The sequence below is a fragment of the Myripristis murdjan genome, chromosome 22 (genome assembly GCF_902150065.1).
Source record: "Myripristis murdjan chromosome 22, fMyrMur1.1, whole genome shotgun sequence".
Taxonomy (NCBI): Eukaryota; Metazoa; Chordata; class Actinopteri; order Holocentriformes; family Holocentridae; genus Myripristis; species Myripristis murdjan.
In genome coordinates this window covers 10737884-10757797 of record NC_044001.1, presented here as the reverse complement: position 1 = coordinate 10757797, position 19914 = coordinate 10737884, and the positions used below count along the sequence as shown (strand labels likewise).

The window sequence follows — 19914 nt, the reverse complement described above, 5'->3', positions numbered from 1 at the left end:
ATTTATAATGAATGGAAGACAAACTGCAAAATTTCTCTTTTCTTGAATATATTTAGAAGTCTCACATTTCTACCTCTCAGAGGCTCCTGCGTGCGTCAAAAACAGCAAATTTATGCGCTTCAGCATTTCTTGCAGTTGTGGAGCAGAAGTGATTTGCAAGTTTGTGCCTTCAAGGAGAGAACTGGTGAAAGGTGAAGGGCCCGCAGTGATTGCGCAGCTGTTTCCTCTTTTCTCCTGGCGATCTAAAAACACACACTGTTCATCATACCAACATCCTTCATAACAATCCCACCGCCAAGACGTCCTCAGGAAACTTGGCCTTGAGTAGCAGGAGGCGAGGGAGCTGAAACTCAGGAGAGGTAAAGCAGCAGAAAGTTGCATCTGCTGTCAGATGCAGGTTCGGCGCCGGCGGGCCTCACACGTGGCGACGGACGGAGAGCTGCCACCCTCTAGCGTCTCTCAGGCTCCCACACAGGCGGCCTGCACTGTCCCGGCTCGCAGACTCACTCCCCTCTCGCCGTTTGTTATGAGAAGGATTTATAGCTCCATCTAAAGGTGGAGCTGTGAACTCCACCTGAACACAGTGTTTTTCTAAATGTGGGTCAGGACCGGGGCAGGATGTGAATCTGATTCAGTTTCATTGTCCAAGTTTGCAGATATAAGGCATTTGGCTTGCTTGCTCATGTGGTTACAATAACAAAACATTATGATAGTATTAAATAAATAATTTAACCTCTTAAGACCCGAGCTCTTGTTTGATATGCATATGATTCTATTTTGGCTTATTGGACCCTGATGAGTATAAAAACTAAGCATTGTCTTTTTTACATGGTGTAGTTCTAGAGAAAAATGATGTCCAAATATGTGGACACTGGTTCTCAATTTCCTTAAAACACAATTAAGTCGCCTTTGTGTAATAGAGTGCAAAAGTCTTTATTTCCAGCCTGAACATTGCAGTTTTTGTCCTGACTGCTTCGTCTTGTGTTGATAACACATACAAACATATTTTTGAACATGTTTTGAATACCACAGTGCAAAAAACAAAATGAAGTAACAACATTTCTGCCCCCTTTGGACAGTCACAGCTACAGTAAGGCATCATATGCTTGTAAGAAAATATAAAACAAGTAGTGGTAGGTAGTGTGAGGGTCCACATACGCGGCCAGACGGCCCCAAGTAAGCAGAATTAACTACTATGGTAATATAACCTAAAATGTGATGTCCACATATGTGTACGCCAGGTCCTAAGAGGTTAAGGGTAATATTTTGGCAATAGATGTCTTTTCTGCACAGACTGCACTGATAGTAATGTATGGAAGTTGTTATTGGCAAAAATGAGTAAACAATATACTGGATATTGACTTCTGAAGTAAAATAGAGCCTTATTTCTCTTTGGTCCCTACAAAGCAAGAGTAGTTATGTGTTTTAGTGAACCTAACTGCCAAGGTGGTACTCTTTTTACACTTTGTAAGTCCCAGGTAGAGCTGAATTTTAGCTGTTTTTTTTTTTTTTTTTTGCTTTTCTATTTCAACAGCAATGTAATGCACAAAAAGGAACTATCCTGTGTTGCAACAGTGATATAATCAGCCAAGTTTGTGACATTATGATAAAATGACGGTTGGTGTTTGGAAAGGGCGGTGCACGGTACTGACTCCACTGAGATCAACAAAACATGCAGTCTAGTTGGAGACTAAGTGTAGTGTAGTGTGTTGTGTGAAAGTTGACTGGATAATGTAGTTGCCCGGAAAAATGCAAAGGGATCTTAACATGGTATGTATAACAGCGATAAGGCATATGGGTTTAAATCTTGGCTCAGGCTGCAGATGTAGCGCCCCTCGTGCTGTCCCGCTGTTGCTCCACCCCCACAAGGATTTGTTTATAATAATGCAGGACTGCGGTAGGAGGGGTAACAGCTTGTGCGCGGACTACTATTTAATGCTGTCACATTGCTCTCTCCTCACACTCCTGTCTATCTTTACTCTTCTGTCTGAAAAAAGATGAGAAACAGGAGCTGAGCTGCCTTCCCATTGGCTGCTGGGAGACTCGTACTGCACTCTAGTGACAGTTTTCTGTCTGCAGCTCCAAGCCGAGGCCCATTACTATTGCTGATGTTGGATTAGCTTACTTACTCCAAATCCTAAGATAGCTATGGGAAGGTAATGCTAAACCTGCCCTAATAGCCAATTGTGTAAAAATAGGATGCCAAGCTGCATTATGAAGCCTTGCAGTTTGTTGTTATTAAACACTGGTCGTCGACAGGCCCCTGCTCCCATCTTGTGTGAGGCAGATTACAAAGTGGAGAGTTTTTTTTTTTTTTTTTTTTTGATGGGCAGCATTCCCAGAAATAAGTGTTGGGAGTGACGCAGAGTCAAAAATCTCTTCATTGTTTTCCTTGCGAGCAGTTGTTTTGGTATTGAGGCAGCTGTCCTGGGTGCTGTTACTCATCCCGGCTGCTCAGAAACATGTGCAGTATTGTCTTGATGCTAAATTTCATTTATTTTTCAAGCTGTTTTGTTGATGCAGAGTTGAGTGCCATGTGCTGAGTGGGCAGCCAGGCGCTCCAAAACACTCCAGTTTATTATTTTTATATCTATAAAAATTGCAAAACAGTTATCAGTAGAAAAAAAAACAAAACAATTCCAGTGCAAGACTCAAAGAGCTTACTGAGTGAGTTATCTAATTTATCATTTTGATTATAATACAGAAACTTGCTTCAATGTTTTTTTTTTTTGTTTTTTTTTTAAGAAAAGGAGGAAAGAGTGGGTTTTACAGATGTTTGTTGTGTTGTTTTTGTTACGGGACAGGATGGGTCTCTCCCACACAAACACAAAGCTGGCTGTGTGTATGTGTGTGTGTGTGTAAGTGTGTGTGCCCGTGTTGTGGTGCTCTGATTCGGATGTGGGGCAGACTGTGGCCGGCACTGATTCACTTCATCTGTTACGGAAGCAGCACTTGAGGAGAAGTTGGTTAACTTGCTGCAGTACCAAGGGGTTCCCAAGGCAGCTTTTCTCTCTCTCTGTGTGTGTGTGTGTGTGTGTGTGTGTGTGTGTGTGCGTGTGTGTGTGTGTGTGTGTGCCTTGTAAGAGGAAGTGAGTCTGGGAATAGAGGATAGAGCAGCGATGTGAACTGCATTTCCTGCTGTTGGCACGGTAACCCTGGGAGCATTCCACCCTCCACTCAATCCAGGGAAAGGGTTATCACCATGGAGATGGCATTTGGCATGCTTACTCTCAAGTGTGTGTGTGCGTGTGTGTGTGTCTGTGTGTGTGTATTTGCAGACCTGTGTGTGGGGGGGGGCTGCCTTTCTCATGTGATATCAACTTCACGTTCAAGTTTCAACTTTATTTGTCCCCATGGGCAGTTGGTTTAACTGTAGGTATTAAAAACAACATAACTTAAAAATACAAAACTGACAGGAACAGCAGCAACAGGTATTTGCCAAGCAGATACGATATTCCTCTTCCAGAAATAGTAACCATAACTTGTTGTCATTATTGGGAAAAAGCCAATGTGATTGAAAATAACTTTGAAAAGCTAAATTAACTGATTTACTCAGAAACTAGATTAAAGGCTGAACATGCATTTTGATTGTGAGTTGACACACACAAAAAAAAACTTATTTTATTGTAGTTCAATTAGAGTTTGTGAATTGAACTAATAATTAATTTATATTCTGTACATTTTGTGACAGTAACTGCATATCATCAGTTTACATTACTGATTGTAGGTCTAGCAGGTTATCAGCAGTTAGCAGTTTCATTTTCAAAGTATCCCTCCTAACCTTGTGTGTGTGTATGTGTACGCATGCTCGCGTGTCCTTGTGTGTGTGTGTGTGTGTGTGTGTGTGTGTGTGTGTGTGTGTGTGTGAAGTCTACCCAGTGCCTGAAGCAGAAATAAACATCAAATTAGAGGTTATATTTACATGGATAATTTTACACGCAGCAGGCAGCCAATTTCACAGTGTGTGTGTGTGTGTGTGTGTGTGTGTGTGTGTATGCCTACATGCACTCATCCAAGTGTGTCTTTGTGTGTGTGTGTGTATGTGTATGTGTGTTTAGGAAGTTGTTATGTTCACACTATTCAATGTCTCTGAAGACTGAAAGAAGCCGTTCCTAATCTGCCATTGCCAGAGCGTGCTCACACACACACACACACACACACACACACGCACAAACCGTGCACCATGGCAAGTTAGGCACATGTATCAATGCTTGTACACTAATTAGACCCTGTAGGAGTGTGTGTGTGTGTGTGTGTGTGTGTGTGTGTGTGTGTGTGTGTGTGTGTGTGCATAAAGTGTGTGTTTAGCACTTGGAAAAAGGCCTGGGTGTCAGTTGGTTTTGGACAGCTGATCCTCTGCCTTGGTCGGTCCCCTGCTTTTTCCCATCATGCACCTGTCTGATCAATTCCGCACAGGCCGCTAACTCACCTGTTGCTGTGGCAAAGGGGTGGAGTGAGTTGTGGGTTGGGCAGGGGAAAGCATTTACACACACACACACACACACACACACACACACACACAACACACAACACACACAGCCACCTGTCTCTCCATCTGCTTCCCCCCTCCATTTCCACCCACACTTCCTCGGTCCCTTCCACCTTCTTTTCACCCTAAACTCTTCATCTTATCCTTTTAACGCCACCACAGATCCTAAAAAAAATGCAAAATTTGGGGCTTATGTGTATGTTTGTCATTTTACCTGTTAATTAATAAGAATATAAACACCAAAATCATTCACGTGTCCCCAGGAGGTCATTCACTGAGAGGGTCAACACTTTTTTATTGAATTATCTTTTAAATTGCTAGTTGTCTGATGACTGTAGATCTGTTTTAAATCAACAATAATAACAATAATAACCGTAATGATAATAATTATGTTAGTCTGTCTAAGTTAAGCCAGGTTTAATTTTGTATGTATTCATTGTCTGTGCATAACCCGTCACTTTCATTCTATGGAAAATGGTGGTTTTAAAGGAAAGTATAAGGGCAGTATAAGCTGCAGAAACAGTTACGCGATCTCCAAAACTGCTCCATGTTATCATTTTGTCCACATTTAAGATGACGACAGTCACTTGGAGTCTCTTAAAGTCAAGATCTGTCATCTTGCGTCTTTAATTGGATATACAGTGGTCCCTCGCTACAACGCGGTTCACTTTTCGCGGCCTCGCAGTTTCGTGTATTTTTTTTAGTGCAATTTTGCATGCTTTTTTTTTTTTTTTTTTTTTACAGCGCATTGTGTTCTGTGTCCTGATTGGCTAAGGGACTGTAGACCATTGTCAATCAATCTCCTCCGTGCCGTGTCTCCTGTACAGTCCAGAATGCGTTCATTCTATAATACTGGACTTATTTAATAACTTATTTAATAAGGTGTCTATTAATATGTACTGTCCCCTGATTTCTCTATCAAAATAAAAAAAAAAAAATACTCAAATTTTTCTATGAAGGTTTGAACTTTGAGAGTGTTTAAACAAGAGAGAAAAGTGAGAAAATGTTAATGCCTGTCTGAGAAAAGTGTATAAAGTGTGTAGTGAGGGGTTTTACAGCCTTAAAACATCTATAATAATTGTAAAAAATAAAGCTGACTACTTAGCGGATTTCACCTATTGCGGGTTATTTTTAGAACATAACTCCCGCGATAAACGAGGGACCACTGTATATATATTTTTTTTAAAATCAGGATGTTGGGGTGGGATGTAATGCAGGGAGAGAAATGTTTAAACCAACAGCGTTTGAAGACAAAAGGCAGCTTTATTATTTATGCCCCCTGGTCCATGATGGAGTCATCACTTAAGATTGTCTGTTTTTCCCGGCCATAAAAGCAGTGCTGTTTTTTCAGGCCATTTTCTCTATGTCAGCATGACTGTAACATGTCTACATGTTTGCAGAAAAGCACTGGACCAAACAATCTGCTGGAAGCACATGAATGAATTCATCACTCATCACTTAATGGGTTAGGTGACCAATAGGCCGCTTCTCCGAAATGATGCCCCAGAAACCCTTGTACACATTCCAGTCAGTAAGTCCTGTGATTTGTGACTACCGGCACTGATGAATGGTTACAGTGGTTTTAGCTCAGTGACCTTTAACCTTTTTTACTAACCTAATGTGGCATTCCTGTGGGGACACACCATCCCAGTGGACTCGGCCTGTTTCTTGCTGTTTCAGCAGAGTGGCTGCAAACTATCAGCCTCGCGTATCGAAGGTGCAACCGGAACATCTCAGCGTCCTCGAAGAAGTCAGCTGCCATTCTCACACATCCATGCAGTGATCACGGCACAGGGAATCAAGGGTTTCACCTGTTTTACGTTGTTTCCCACATCTTAAGTAGAAAATGTTTGAAAAGCTGTAGTGGAGTTTAACACCAGATAGTGGGAAAGCCAGCAGAGACATTCTGGGAGGGCCGGGTTACTTCGCCTGTCAGTCAGGCCGGAAAAGAGCACACAGCTGCCCAGTGGCATCTGCTCTGGCTCCCCTTACAAACACACACACACACGTACACACACACACACACACACACATGCACACGTGCGCGCACATGCATACAGATACATCTCTTTATAGAGATTTATGATATAACAAGTGCATGGCCAGAGTTGATAAGGGGGTGTAGAGGAAGTGGTGGGAACTAACTTTCAAGGGTCAGATGGGGAGTGAGAGGGAGAGTGAGAGAGGGAGGGAAAGTGTGTGTCAGAGTCTGAGAGAGAGAGTGTGTGTGTGCATGTGCGTGTGTGTGGGGGGGGGCTTACTCCTGAGATGTGAGGCTACGAGAGGGCAGTTGTGCCCCCCGGATTGTGCTTATTTGTTGATAGACCTGAGATAGTGACTGTATAATGTTTACCCCCATAGCATGGAGGTGAGAAGTGCTTGGAAAGATGACAGTGTGTGTGCGTGTGTGTGTGTGTACATGTGAGTTTTATGTGTGTGTGGGTTTGGTATGTGACTTTGGCTTTAGTACAGAGTCCAGTTGTTCCAAAGAATTCAGTGGGGCGAACAGAGAGCTGAGAGAAGTTACCCTAAAACACAAGGTGACTCACTTGTTTTGTACTAAAGTCACCCACCCACTAGTGTGTGTGCGTGTGCGTGCGTGTGTGTCTGTACACGTGCACGCACTAGTGAGGTGGCGACCCCTTCTTGTTTCTCGCACGCCATGTTCACACCATGTTCACACCATGTTCATCCTATGCCACCTGTCACATACCTGTAAGTCTGACCAGTTGAATCTAAAATAAGAAGTCAGTTTGCAACATAAACTCTGCATGAATCCAAATTCCTTTATTCATTAAGTACAATAAATCTGCAATTGTCCAGGTTGGCACTGTTATAGAAACACCTTTAGCTTTGTTTAGTGTTGGCAGGGTTAAAAAGAAAAAAGAAAAGAAAAACACAAACATGAGCAAAAAGTGTCCTTGTGAGCTTGATACCCAGCCAGGCTTATTAAAGTAACTTCCCCTAATTAGTGAGTATTTACAAAACATCCTTGACTGAGTGCAATGAGTGGAATGTGATACACTTAAAATGCCGTCTAATTAGTAAAAGGGACAGAAACATAAGCGAAGAAAAAGGGGGAAAACAAAAATAAGACGATTTACACTGTTGATAATTCAGTTGAATTATGTCCTAACATGTAGGGCAAGGACAGCAGGTGTGTGGCTACTAATGCAAATGATTGAACAGAATGAACTGGCTGTAGAAAGAATACATGAGTAATGTTAATCTGCAACTTAGACTGGACTTTTTCCCCCTATTTATAAAAAAGAGAACGAAAAAGAAAAAAAGTCTTTATCATATTCCAGCATACACCAGTACAAAAGAAACACTCGCTGCTGTTGTGGGAAAACCTCATAACTCAGATTTTGGTTTCATGCTGGAAAATCAAATCACAACTCATAGGATTTTTTTTTTCCCCAAAAACCCATAAACACCGACCATTCTCAGTTCCTTAAAAGCTGGAGTCAGTAAACACAGTTTTCATGTAAAAGCAGCAATGAATTTACATCTTTCACTTGTATGAGCCACCAGCCGTTTGAGCACGTGAAGTGCCACTAGAGGGCGCCAGACTCTCCCTCTCTGCCACGATGAAACACAACCACAGTGTTTATTGCGCCAGCAGATTCTGAGAACGAGAAGGTTTCTTTTTCTTTGACGGTCCGTGGCAAGCGCTGGTATATACAGTATGTATAAACAGTTATACAGCACACATTTGGGGGGACTATCTTAGTCTTGGAGGGGTTTTATCTGGACAAGTTGAAAGTAGGACACATCAGTCTGTCCTGAGGGATCCCCTCTCCTCGTGGAGGGTGGGGGTGAATATCGGTGTAGGGTGGCACTGGCCTGACCTGGCACAGCCGGGAGAAAGGGTGGACTCGGAGCTGCTGGCAGATGGAGGACACTGTATTGGCTATTTACACAGCACAGGCCTAAATTAACACACTGTTAATTAGCTGCAATCATAGATGTTATTATTATTAAGGTTAATTCTTCATTCAACAGGCATGCAAGTGTTAAGCAGCAGAGTTAATTAGTACAAGCCTGAGAGACTCGTTAAAATTATTTTTTTGTTTTATTATGCATTTTTCACCCTTAAGCATGCATACTCTCCTAATGAGTACATGAAAATCCAATCTCCATATTTGGCTGCTCCCTTTATCTTTTATTTTGAAAACACAGGCTACAAATTGACACAGGAAACTTATGATAGGGTGTTTATTTTAAAAAGATAAATACTTTTATTCTGTGCCACAGTGTCACTCGGTTTGGTGCGACGCCTGCTGTTCCATCCCCCTAGTCCAAAAGACCTCTGACAAAATAATATTTAGGCTGACTTCTCTTGAGCATTCTACACAGCCGCCCACCCTAAGACACACAGAGCCAAGCTTCCTGTCTGCAGCAGAACAACTTCCATCAGAAACACTTTGCATTTTAACTTCCCAATGGCTAACTTTAGTCAGAGGCAGATCAGAGGGGGGCTCTGATCCTGCAAATCACTACACACAGATATGCAACATGGCCGAACCCCCCTCCCCACCCTAATGCTCAGGACAGCTGTGTGTGTCAGTGTGTGTGTGTGTGTGTGTGTGTGTGTGTGTGTGTGTGTTTTGCCAGACCCCGGCATGGCTCATGTTTCTCAGTGCAGTCCGTCAGAGCCCAGCTTGGAGCGACAGGCACCAGTGAGACTACACTAGATATGCACATCCAGAGCGGGCAGGGGGAGATCACAGCTTTTCTATCCCACGGAGAGGTCACGCCGTTGGGCTACCGCTGGCCCTAAGTCAGCCCGGTACCATGGTTCTGCCTCCCAGCCTGAACATTGGCACGAGAGTCCTGAGGAACATCTCTTTGCACAGATACCCTGCAGGATTAACGCTGTACGGGACACAGCGTTGGGAGAGCATGCATAAAAGAGTGGAGATTTTCTGAGGGCGTGAGTGAAGCTGTGTTTATGCGCTGAATAGAGATCAGCAACAGATATTTTGTGTGAAATCGTTCAGAGAGAGGCAGACACACACTGGATATTCTCCTCAGCTGTCGGGCCATTTGGTTTCGAATTATTTCTCCTCCTGGATATCTGGGCTTGTCAGTGGACTGATTTGCGAGGTCGATATCCACTGGCTCTTTCACCGGTCGGTTGCCGGGCGAGCTGCTCTGTCAGTAGCCGCCGTGTCAGTAGCCACGCCGGCGGCCGTGTCCGGTGGGGGGTTGCGCGTTTCGGCCCCCACCATGATGATCAAGGAGACATCGCTGCGCCGGGACCCTGATCTGAGGGGGGAGCTTGCCTTTCTGGCCAGGGGGTGTGACTTTGTCCTCCCCTCACGCTTCAAGAAGAGGCTCAAGTCCTTCCAGCAGCAACAGGTCAGTCGGTGCAACAAGCAAGAGGGACGGGGTGCAAGCTGAGACATGCACATGAAATGCACACTTCTGAGAAATACGCGCAAGCACGCCGGACACAAACTAAACACAATAATGTATCTCTGCCTCCTCTCTCTCCCTTTCACGCACTTATGCTTTATCGACACGCTCATAAACGTGTGCATCCCACATTAGCCGCACACATACCCATATACATGCACTTTGCTGCTTTCACACACACAGAGCAACATGCCAGGGAAGACAAACTATTCTGAGGCAGATACCAGTAGGGTATTAATAGGGCAGGAGGTCCAGGAATAGAGTGATAGAATGAACGCTGTGAAGGAGAGTGGGAGGGGGGGGAGGAGGTCTACAGCTGTCCTGCTCAATACACACAGTGTGGAGGCCCTCGAGCCGACACACAGCAAGTACACACCAAATCCTCAGGCACCAGGGATCTCATACTCCAAGTATAAGTATTTTGATTTGGGCCGTGTTAATTAAAAGCTTGTTTGTTGTCTTTTGACTTCATTGTGTCTGTCAGGGGCTTTGGGAGGTGTTATTCATAGAAATACAGATGGTTGGATCCTGTCAAGTGTTTTTAGTTATTTATACAAGTTGTCAGATGTATATGTCGGTGTACTGTACCAGCGACATATACTATTAGAACAAAACTCCTCTTTCCACTATGATAAAGGGGATTTCATTGCATGATATGCCTGATGGTGAATTACTTACTGGAATATGTTGATAAAAAGCTTTTCCTGAATATTCTGTCTAATTTGGAAACTATATGGATACATTTTTTCCTGTCTCACCTGATGCCGGTCTTGTAGTGGATCCCAAATAGAGCTGGCTGGAATTCATTGTGGCTTTTTTTTTTAATTATTATTTTGCATTTTCCTGCTTTTCATCATTCATTCATTCATTCATTCATACATTTTCTAGCCGCTTATCTAGGCCAGGGTTGTGGTGGCAAGGTACCAGAGCGGCCCAGATGTCCCTTTGCCCAACCAATTAAAAATGGAATCGAAATCATTTTGGAATATATTTCCAGCAGCACTGATCCTAATTTCTAGGAGTGACATTTATCAACCCTTTCTTCCTCTACTCAAATAGATGATGTTGTTTTCTCTTGTGTGCATTACCTGCATATTTGCCAGAATGGACTCATTTGGAATCTGGAGCACAGCGCTCTCGATACCAAACACTCGACAAAACACACAAATCCTTCCGTGAAGCTCAATCCTCCTTCATTGTCGGGTCTAAATCTAAATTCCTCAGTGATGTTCATGGATCAGTGAATATCAGAGAATAATATGATTCTCTGCAGAAAAGCAGGATGATTAGACCAGCAGAATGGTGCACAGTTCATACAGTACTGTTCATACACTGCCACATTTTGTTCATTTTTGCCGTCCAGTTTACCGGCTATTTTAGGTGACTGAGATTAACATAAATGAAGTTTGACTTGATCTCTATGGTTTTCCTGCCAACTATTTAAAGGATGTTGCCTTCAGTGCTGACTGCTTAGTACCGGCCTGGCTGACTTGGTGACTAACATAGATTGTAAAACAAGTTCCTGATTGTTTGTATGTTTATGACTCAGTAGGAGTTTTCCACCACATCCCTCACACAAGTCCTTTATCCTCAGAACGTGCAGCTGAGTTTCACCCTACAGTGTTGAGGAAAGGTAGCTGTGCAAGTAATCAATTACTTTACTTTGTTACTAAGTTACTTGTTTGCAATTTTTGTTACCCACTGAAAAAAATAACACAATATAGCTTATGCAAGTGAGTCATCAATAATGTCTTTAAAATGCAAAGTAAGGCTGTGTTTTTAATAGTCTTTTATTTATAGCCTATCTTATATCAGATTTTCATTTTTTTTTTTGTTCTCGTCTGTCCAGCAGCATTTTATCTGCTTCAGATCCAGTGCGATTTCACTTTCTTTTAAATGAACTGTATTAGATTATGTTAGATTGGATTCGATTAGATTCTTTAACAAAAATACAAAAATAGATGGTAATTAAAAAAGCGATCTGAGATTGTGAGAATAAATAAAACCTGAATGTAAAAACCCTCAACAGTTCAGTTTTTCAGCCGACTCAGGATGGAAGCTGCTTCTAAATCTACATAATTTGCGTTTCCTTTGCAGTTGCTAGAATTAAAATTAAATTAAAAGATTAAGACGACTGACAAATGAATGTGTTAGGTTACTAGATCTGCCCCCAACACTGCTTACTTTACATGAGCTCTTTCTCTGTCTTTCTTAAGGTCCAGTCCAAACCTGAGAAGAAACCTGGCACACCCCCGCCGGCCCCCGCCCCGGCCGTGACCGCACCCACCCCGACGCCCCGCTCCCCCAGTCCCCCTCCAGCCCCGGTGATTGTCACCCCTCCTCCCCCTGCCATCAACATTCCCAGGTTCTACTATCCCCGTGGGCTTCCTGCCCCAGGCCCGCCCTCCAACCACGACACGATCATCGCTGCCATCGAGGCAGCCTTCACGGAGTTTGAGGAGGAGAAGGCCGACATTTATGAAATGGGCAAGATTGCAAAGGTCAGTGGTTTATTGTCTGATATTTTTGGCTCATCAGGCGCCTAAACTTTTGAAACACCATCTAAAAACTGCTAGTAATGATAAAACGATCAAATCAGACTTAGAAAAGTATTTAAGAGGTTTTTAAAATGCAGTAAATCAATAATTAACAGTAAAAATAATGAAAACAAGGACAAAATATTAAAAGGCAATTGCAGAGAATATTGCCCTTTTAATATCGTGTTAAAGAGCAATTCCTGAAATAATTTTTTTGAATTCTCGTACTGTTTTATATCACCGTAGATCACTTTAGTGTCTTGACTGAAATATTTGCTGATATATTTGATCGACAGCATGGGATAAAAATCCTGTTGAAACTCAGTGTTTGAAAGCTTGAAATCTAATTACAGAAAAGGTTTTGCAAGATTGAAAGTTTTGGCTTATATAATGTTTTGATAGGCTCAGATCATTAGCCTTTATCAGTCATTTATGAGACATTATTGTTTTATCTGTTTTCGTCGTTTATGTTGTTTTCTTTTCCTTTTTTATTTGATCACCTCAGGTGCTCGTATTGTTTATAGGACATAGATTTTTGATAATGCCGGCACCAAGGCACAGTGGCGTAGTGGTTAAGGCTCGGGTCTGCACAACATAATGTTAGCCAGCAGCATCCTCATCCTCTTTATCCTCATGAAATGCTTATCGTATGTCTGTCTGGTCATAAATTTCCATCATGCTACAGTAATCACACTGAAAAATGTCTCACTGCATCCATTTACATTCACCTCATATTGTGGGAAGATTTCTGAAAAGTGGGTGTTGTAAACTCAGCTCTGAAAGAACAGCCTGCATTACATTAAGTGCAAATGTACATCCGCAAAGATTCAAAATAAATATTTGCCCTTACAAAACCAAACTTTCAACAGTTCAGAAGTTTTTTCCCCAACATATGCACACCGGTTTTTGATCACAATTTTCAAGGTTTGAAACCTGGTAAACAAACTAATCCACCAGGAGAGCAGTGACACATTTAAAACTCTGAAAATGTGTTGGAGGAACACAGCAGCTGTGAAGAACGAAAGCTCAAGCGCAAAATGATGTTTGCAGTGATCTGATTTTTTTTTTTAAGCCTTCAGAACTTAGTTTCAATCTTGCATAATCTTTTTACTAGATTTAAAGCTCTCAAACACTGAGTTTCAACCTTTCAAAGCTTTTTTTAAGTTTCAAAATATGACACGATATTTATCTCATAAAGAAATGGGCCGACATAACTGTGGAGGAAATGAGCTAATGGTTGAACGTTTCACTTTGGAGAGGAAATTGTAGAAAACAGAAAGTGAAAGTGAGTTGCCCACTCCTGTTTTGTCTCAGCTGTTACAGTGTTTGACAGTAAAATGAAATTATATGAAATATGAAATATGAAAATGAAATGAATGAATAATATCCTAAATGTGGTCTCACCAATCACCCAAAAGTTCCCGAAAGTGCCCAAACAGTTACCCAAATGTACCCAAAATTACCCCAAAGACCTCAAACAGTTCCCCAAAAGTACCACAAAAATACCCACTTTTGGGGTATTTTGGAGTACTTTTTCAGTACTTCTGGTGATTAGTAGGACCCAGTATCATTAGTTTATCCAATAAATATTTTACGGAATTTACAACCTTTTTTATATATAGCAGCCTGGTTTGATGCTATGTTGCTGTGTGCCACAAGCCTTCATCTTTAGTGTTTCAATGCTGTGTTATTGCTGATTCCAGGGAATAAACGCTGAAAAATTATAAAAAAATCTGTGTGTGGTGATGGTCGTGTGATGTGTTTTTCTGGTTAGGCATGTGGGTGTCCACTTTACTGGAAGGCCCCCATGTTCAACGCAGCCGGTGGAGAGAGGACAGGCTTTGTCTCTGTTCACTCCTTTATTGCAACCTGGAGGAAGTAAGACAACCCTCACCTTCATCTGACTCTCCTCTCATTACAATATCTGTCATCAGGTTAAAATATTAACTCTCTGCTTCTGGCTCTCCCTCTCCTCTCCTCTTCCTCTTCCTCCTCAGGTTGTTGCACAGTTGCCACGATGATGCAGCTAAGTTTATTTACCTGCTCGCCAAGCCAGGCTGTAATTACCTGGAGCAGGAGGACTTCATTCCTCTTCTGCAGGTAAACAGCACATTATGATCAATGAAACAATCAATCAGCCAGTCTGTGCCACAGGTTAAATTCAAACTGACACTTTATGTATGTATATTTATAATATACAGTATCTAATTTCACTCAGCCAGAGGCAAAAAATAATGGAAACGGAAAGAAGCAGAAATCGAAGTAGTAGAGGATGCAGTGTTTTAAAGCCAGGCCTTCAGTGTTGCATGAGCACAGCCGCAAATTTGAGAGGAAATTGCTCAATCACTTCTTTATCTCTGTCCAGAATTCTCAATATCCTTCCCCCAAGTTCGCCTAAATAATATTTCTCTGTTTGTTCCCGATTGTCTGATTAGGACATAGTGGACACCCACCCTGGGCTGACGTTTCTGAAAGATGCTCCTGAATTCCACTCCCGCTACATCACAACGGTAAGTGAGATGGAAAATAACAGTAGCTGTCAGAGTTACGTATTTAACAAATTTAGATTTGGATGAGAGCTGCTTAAAGCCCTGAGCCCTGGGCCAAATCTGGCTCTTAACAAGATTCCTCGGGCCTAGTGGAGGGTGCACAGTCATTCTATTTGGTCTATGCTGATTTTGAATTTTATTTTGGATAGATTGATTTTAATATGATGTAGATTCTTGACATGACCATGTCGCTGAATTTGGTCAACTCTGAGTTACAAACAACCACAACAAAAACTATAAGCGAAAGATTAAACTTATGAGAGATTTCACATAGGAAGCAGGAATTTGGGAGTTGTGGGTCCAAATTTGGTCTCTGTGCAGCAACTTACACGCTAACTTGCAAATATGGCTTGCAAGCCTTAAGTTGTGAGTGTCACATTCCCTTCTTCAGCGTGGTACAGTCATGAGGTTTGCTGAGCCGTCTCTCAGGAGCCTGCAGTGTCATTTATCCTTTCAGCTTCATTATGATCGTGTCCTTCACAGTTGATGCACTGCAGAGACTTTGAAGTCTCTAGTGTTGTGATTCGTATGTAGATTGTTGCTGTTGTGATAACATCACTGCCATTTAGTCTCAGGCTATTTCTGTTCTGCTGAGCAAGCACTAACGGAGCCAGTACTTCTAGTTCATTCATCCATTAGTGTAGCTGGTGACTTTGGGAATATGAATTTGTTGGATTTTTCTTTATTGGAAAAAAGTGTCATTTTAATGCATTATTGTGATAAATAGCTCAAACACAGCCAGATGTTAGTTAACAGCAATGGGTAAGTGCTTATGAAATCAAAGTAATCAACTTTTTTTTTTTTTTATGAAAGACTGCATATACCCACAACTAGAACTGATACACTATTGAAATTGATTTTTTTTGACACTGACAAAGATGGCAGTATGTTTGGAGAAGGCTAACAATGTACCACAAAAAGTCTTAAAAGCTTGAGTCTTTGCAAGCATCGCATGGTGAAATCCATTAAAGTAGGATTTAACCTTTCAGAAGTCAGTCCCCTTAACCGTGTCAGCAACTGTGGTTCTGTGCACCTCTTGCGACTTCAAGCTTCAGAGTGTGTGTGTGTGTGTGTGTGTGTGTGTGTGTGTGTGTGTGTGTGAATGCATGTGCACACTGTGAGACAGCTGCAACACGTGCAACACGAGGTGAGGGTTTGCTGTGTAGAGGAGCGGAGATGCAAAGCCGAGCTCTGGTGCGTCAGCGTGCGATGACATCACGGAAACAATGATGCCCCCTACAGCCCAGCGCGGTAGAGGCCCTGGCCCTCCACATGCCCAAATTTAGACACTTCCTTCAGTCTGGGCCAGCTGACCCGCTACTGTATGAGACATTAGTAGCCTTGGGAGGTCCATGTACCAGGAAATAGGCGCTAATCCGTACTTTACCGAGCTTAAGTGGTATGGGCCACGCTTTTGTCTCCAATATAGACTATAGACCGTCTTACTAAGATTACAGCTCAAGGCCAAAAACCCATAATGGGTCCCCACATAGCGAGAACAGTTATATGTGTTAGTGAGCATGGATCCAAGGGCAAGAGAACAACTCTCAAAGTGATCCCACAGGAGTCACATAGACTGAAGGAACGCCGCCATAAACAGACAGAGATGATAAATAAAAAACAGACATAGGGAGTCAGCTGGTCTGTAATTCCCTTGTTTGATTTGTGTCCCTGATTTCAAACTTACAGTAGAGGCAAATATCGACGTCATCCTGTGTTCATCCCACATCAGTGCTGCAAATGTTTCAAAGTTATTTTAAAAAGGCAGCATCGTGGCCACAACTAAGGACCCCGTGGTTATAATGTACATTATAGTATCAACACAAACACCAGTGTCGTCCATGTGTGTTTAATACTCATCTTCCTGCTCTCTCTCATTACTTGTGTTTTTCTGATTTATTCTATTCTCACAAATTGTTTTTATTAAAAGCGCTCGATTTCACTATCATCTCTTTCCAGTTGTGGTAAGTTGTTTACAGTTTTCCTCTCGTGGTGTCCCAGGTGATCCAGCGGATATACTACGTGGTGAACCGTTCGTGGACGGGCCGTATCACCATGATGGAGCTGCGCAGGAGTAACTTCCTGCAGACCCTGGCCCTGCTGGAGGAGGAGGACGACATCAACCAGATCACCGACTACTTCTCTTACGAGCACTTCTACGTCATCTACTGCAAGTTCTGGGAGCTCGACACTGACCACGACCTCTACATCGACCCCAAAGACCTTGCGAGATACAACGACCACGGTATGAGACATTAACAGTCTCTTGTCAGTCAGTCGGACAGTAAAATAGGCGACAGGGCGGCGTAGCGACGAGAGAGGCTGTCAGTGAACTGGAAACTTCTTTAATCCCCATGACAGCAGGTATTTTCATTGCCGAAGGGTGCCTGAGCAAGACAGTGAATCCCTCCCATCTCCACGGGTGCTGCTCAGTCAGTGAAATAAAAAATATACCACAACATAAATAAGACTTTAAGGCAATGAAATGTTAGTTACAGTGCATTTGGCCAGTGACATGATGTTCTTTTTTTTTAACTGGTTTGGTTCAAAACCATATTAAACCATATTAAACCAAACAACATTAAATTAAAAGCAGAGAGTCTTTTGCTTTGGCACATTCATTGTTTATTTGGACCCCCACTAGCTACTGCAAGAAAACAGCAGCTGTTCCTCCTGGGCTCCGCACATTCATCTTGCCTAATGTGAAATCCATTACAAGGTTAACTCTGTTATCCTACGCATGGGCCAAACTTGAATTCACTGATTCAGCACTTGCGTAATTGACTGTATGTATGATTGTTTACAGCTGCATTCATGCGTCTGTGTGTGTGTGTGTGTGTTTTAACATAATCACATTTGCTTATTCCCCTCATTCTCTTTTTTGACAGCATCCTCAAACAGAATCATTGAGCGAATGTTTTCAGGGGCCGTCACTCGGTAAGCAGAAAAACACACATAAACAAACATGGAGGAGTTAGGTTACTTCACCATAATGGGTGTATACTGAGAATGAATGGCTCTCTGTGTCTTGTTTCCAGGGGGAACTCTGTGCAGAGAGAAGGCAGGATGAGCTACGCCGAGTTTGTCTGGTTCCTCATCTCTGAGGAAGACAAGAAAAACCCCACCAGGTAAGACAGCTGGGTGTGAGCGCTTTTCAACTAATTTGCTTGAGCTTTTGTTTGTGCATGCACACAATGTACTGTATATGTGTCTAAATATGTAACTCTAAGCAAATGGGTGTCCGGCCTGTGTTTCCAGGGCTCTGTGTTCGCAAGTCCCCACATTCCCTCAATGAAATGGTGTAATTTTCTCTTACTGAAAAAAGCCCCATGTTCCTTTAATCCCATGTTCCCTATACATAAAAAGAAGAAGAATTTCCATGACATTGTTCTGACAGTACATGTTCAGTAAAAAAAATTATCTGAAATGATGTAAATAGTCAAGCTACTTCCAAAGATACTCTCTTATTCATACACAGTTTCACATTAGCGTTCTAAAATCAAGTAACATTATTTTATCTCCACATAAAAGGCAGAATAATGTCCATAAAGCCCATGACCTCTGCACAATCTGGTAGTATATGTTCAGTAAATAATATCTGAAATGGAGCTGAAATGAAATGAAATGAAATGGTGCATGAATAAAAATACATAGAGGGAATATAGGACAATGAGCACACAGATGCCCCCCCATCCCAGAAAACATACAATCTACAAATGTAAAGAAATGTTTGGTGAGTGCTTGTGGCCATGCTCATTGCGTGTGAACCTTTTTGTCTCCCTCCAGTATAGAGTACTGGTTCCGCTGTATGGACGTTGATGGCGATGGCGTCCTGTCTATGTTTGAGTTGGAGTATTTCTACGAGGAGCAGTGTGAGAGGATGGAAGGGATGGGCATCGAACCTCTGCCCTTCCAGGATTTGCTCTGCCAGATGCTCGACCTGGTGAAGCCCGAGACCCAAGGTTAGTGCTGGCACTAACTTTGCTCTGGTGTTTTTCCCACTATTTTACATCCACGTCTGTCTCTTGTCTCTCTCCTCATTGGAAAGCTACTACCTACGGTCATGTTTTTACTTCCCTCTTTTTTAAGCTTTGTGCATTTTTTTTGTATGCATGTATGTTGTTTCTCCAGGCAAGATAACCCTGGGCGACCTGAAACGCTGCCGGATGGCCCACATATTCTTTGACACCTTCTTCAACCTGGAGAAATACCTGGACCACGAGCAGAGAGACCCATTTGCTGTGCAAAAGGTCTGTCTCTGTATCTCTCTGTTTGGCAGTCTGGAGGCTGATGTGGTGTGGGGCGTTGATCCTTTGTTATCGTGCAAGAAGAGCACAGTTAAAACCGTGCATATTACTGTCCCATTGTTATTTTAAGTACTGTCCTTGTTAGCTATTCACTTTTTGAAAAAAATATAATGGAAACAGAAAAATTTCCATTATATTTTGCCACTTACACTCAGTGCAGTCTATCCATCCAGATAGTTTCTGGGTGACCTGGTGATGTTTCCAGTCTCTAGATGGTTACTCACTTGGGGAGCACAGACCGTCCAAAATTTAAATGTGAAAAACTCAACAGCAACAGTTGTTTCCAAAAACAATGACATGGATAACCACGATAATCCACGGCCCGGGCGGGGGGAGGTTTTGCTGGGGATTATTTTCTGTCGAAGAACACCGGCAAATAATATCTATCCACCCTGAGGGAGCACATACTCACTTAAATACAATTTGCATTTTTTTACTTTGGTCCTTTAAAAATTTTTTCCAGCGATGTAATTTTAACATCCTAATCCCTGCGTGAAATGTCTGGACTTTAAATGTCAGCATTGTTAGAATAATTGAAAAATTGAATAACTGCAAAAAATAAAGACTTGGAAAATAAATACAGACAGTTTTTTGGCAATTTTCTCAACACA

General features: G+C 42.3%; 1 protein-coding gene across 1 annotated transcript in view; it reads left to right on the top strand.

The window, feature by feature from the left end:
• LOC115354653 (serine/threonine-protein phosphatase 2A regulatory subunit B'' subunit alpha-like) overlaps positions 1-19914 on the top strand; it is a 32557-nt gene that overhangs the window by 9192 nt on the left and 3451 nt on the right. Inside the window, exons 2-10 of the mRNA XM_030045091.1 lie at positions 12127-12411; positions 14222-14325; positions 14445-14547; positions 14883-14957; positions 16998-17241; positions 17885-17933; positions 18035-18124; positions 18783-18958; positions 19128-19246. Coding sequence (XP_029900951.1) covers positions 12127-12411; positions 14222-14325; positions 14445-14547; positions 14883-14957; positions 16998-17241; positions 17885-17933; positions 18035-18124; positions 18783-18958; positions 19128-19246 — 1245 coding nt within the window. The remainder of the gene's footprint in view (positions 1-12126; positions 12412-14221; positions 14326-14444; positions 14548-14882; positions 14958-16997; positions 17242-17884; positions 17934-18034; positions 18125-18782; positions 18959-19127; positions 19247-19914) is intronic.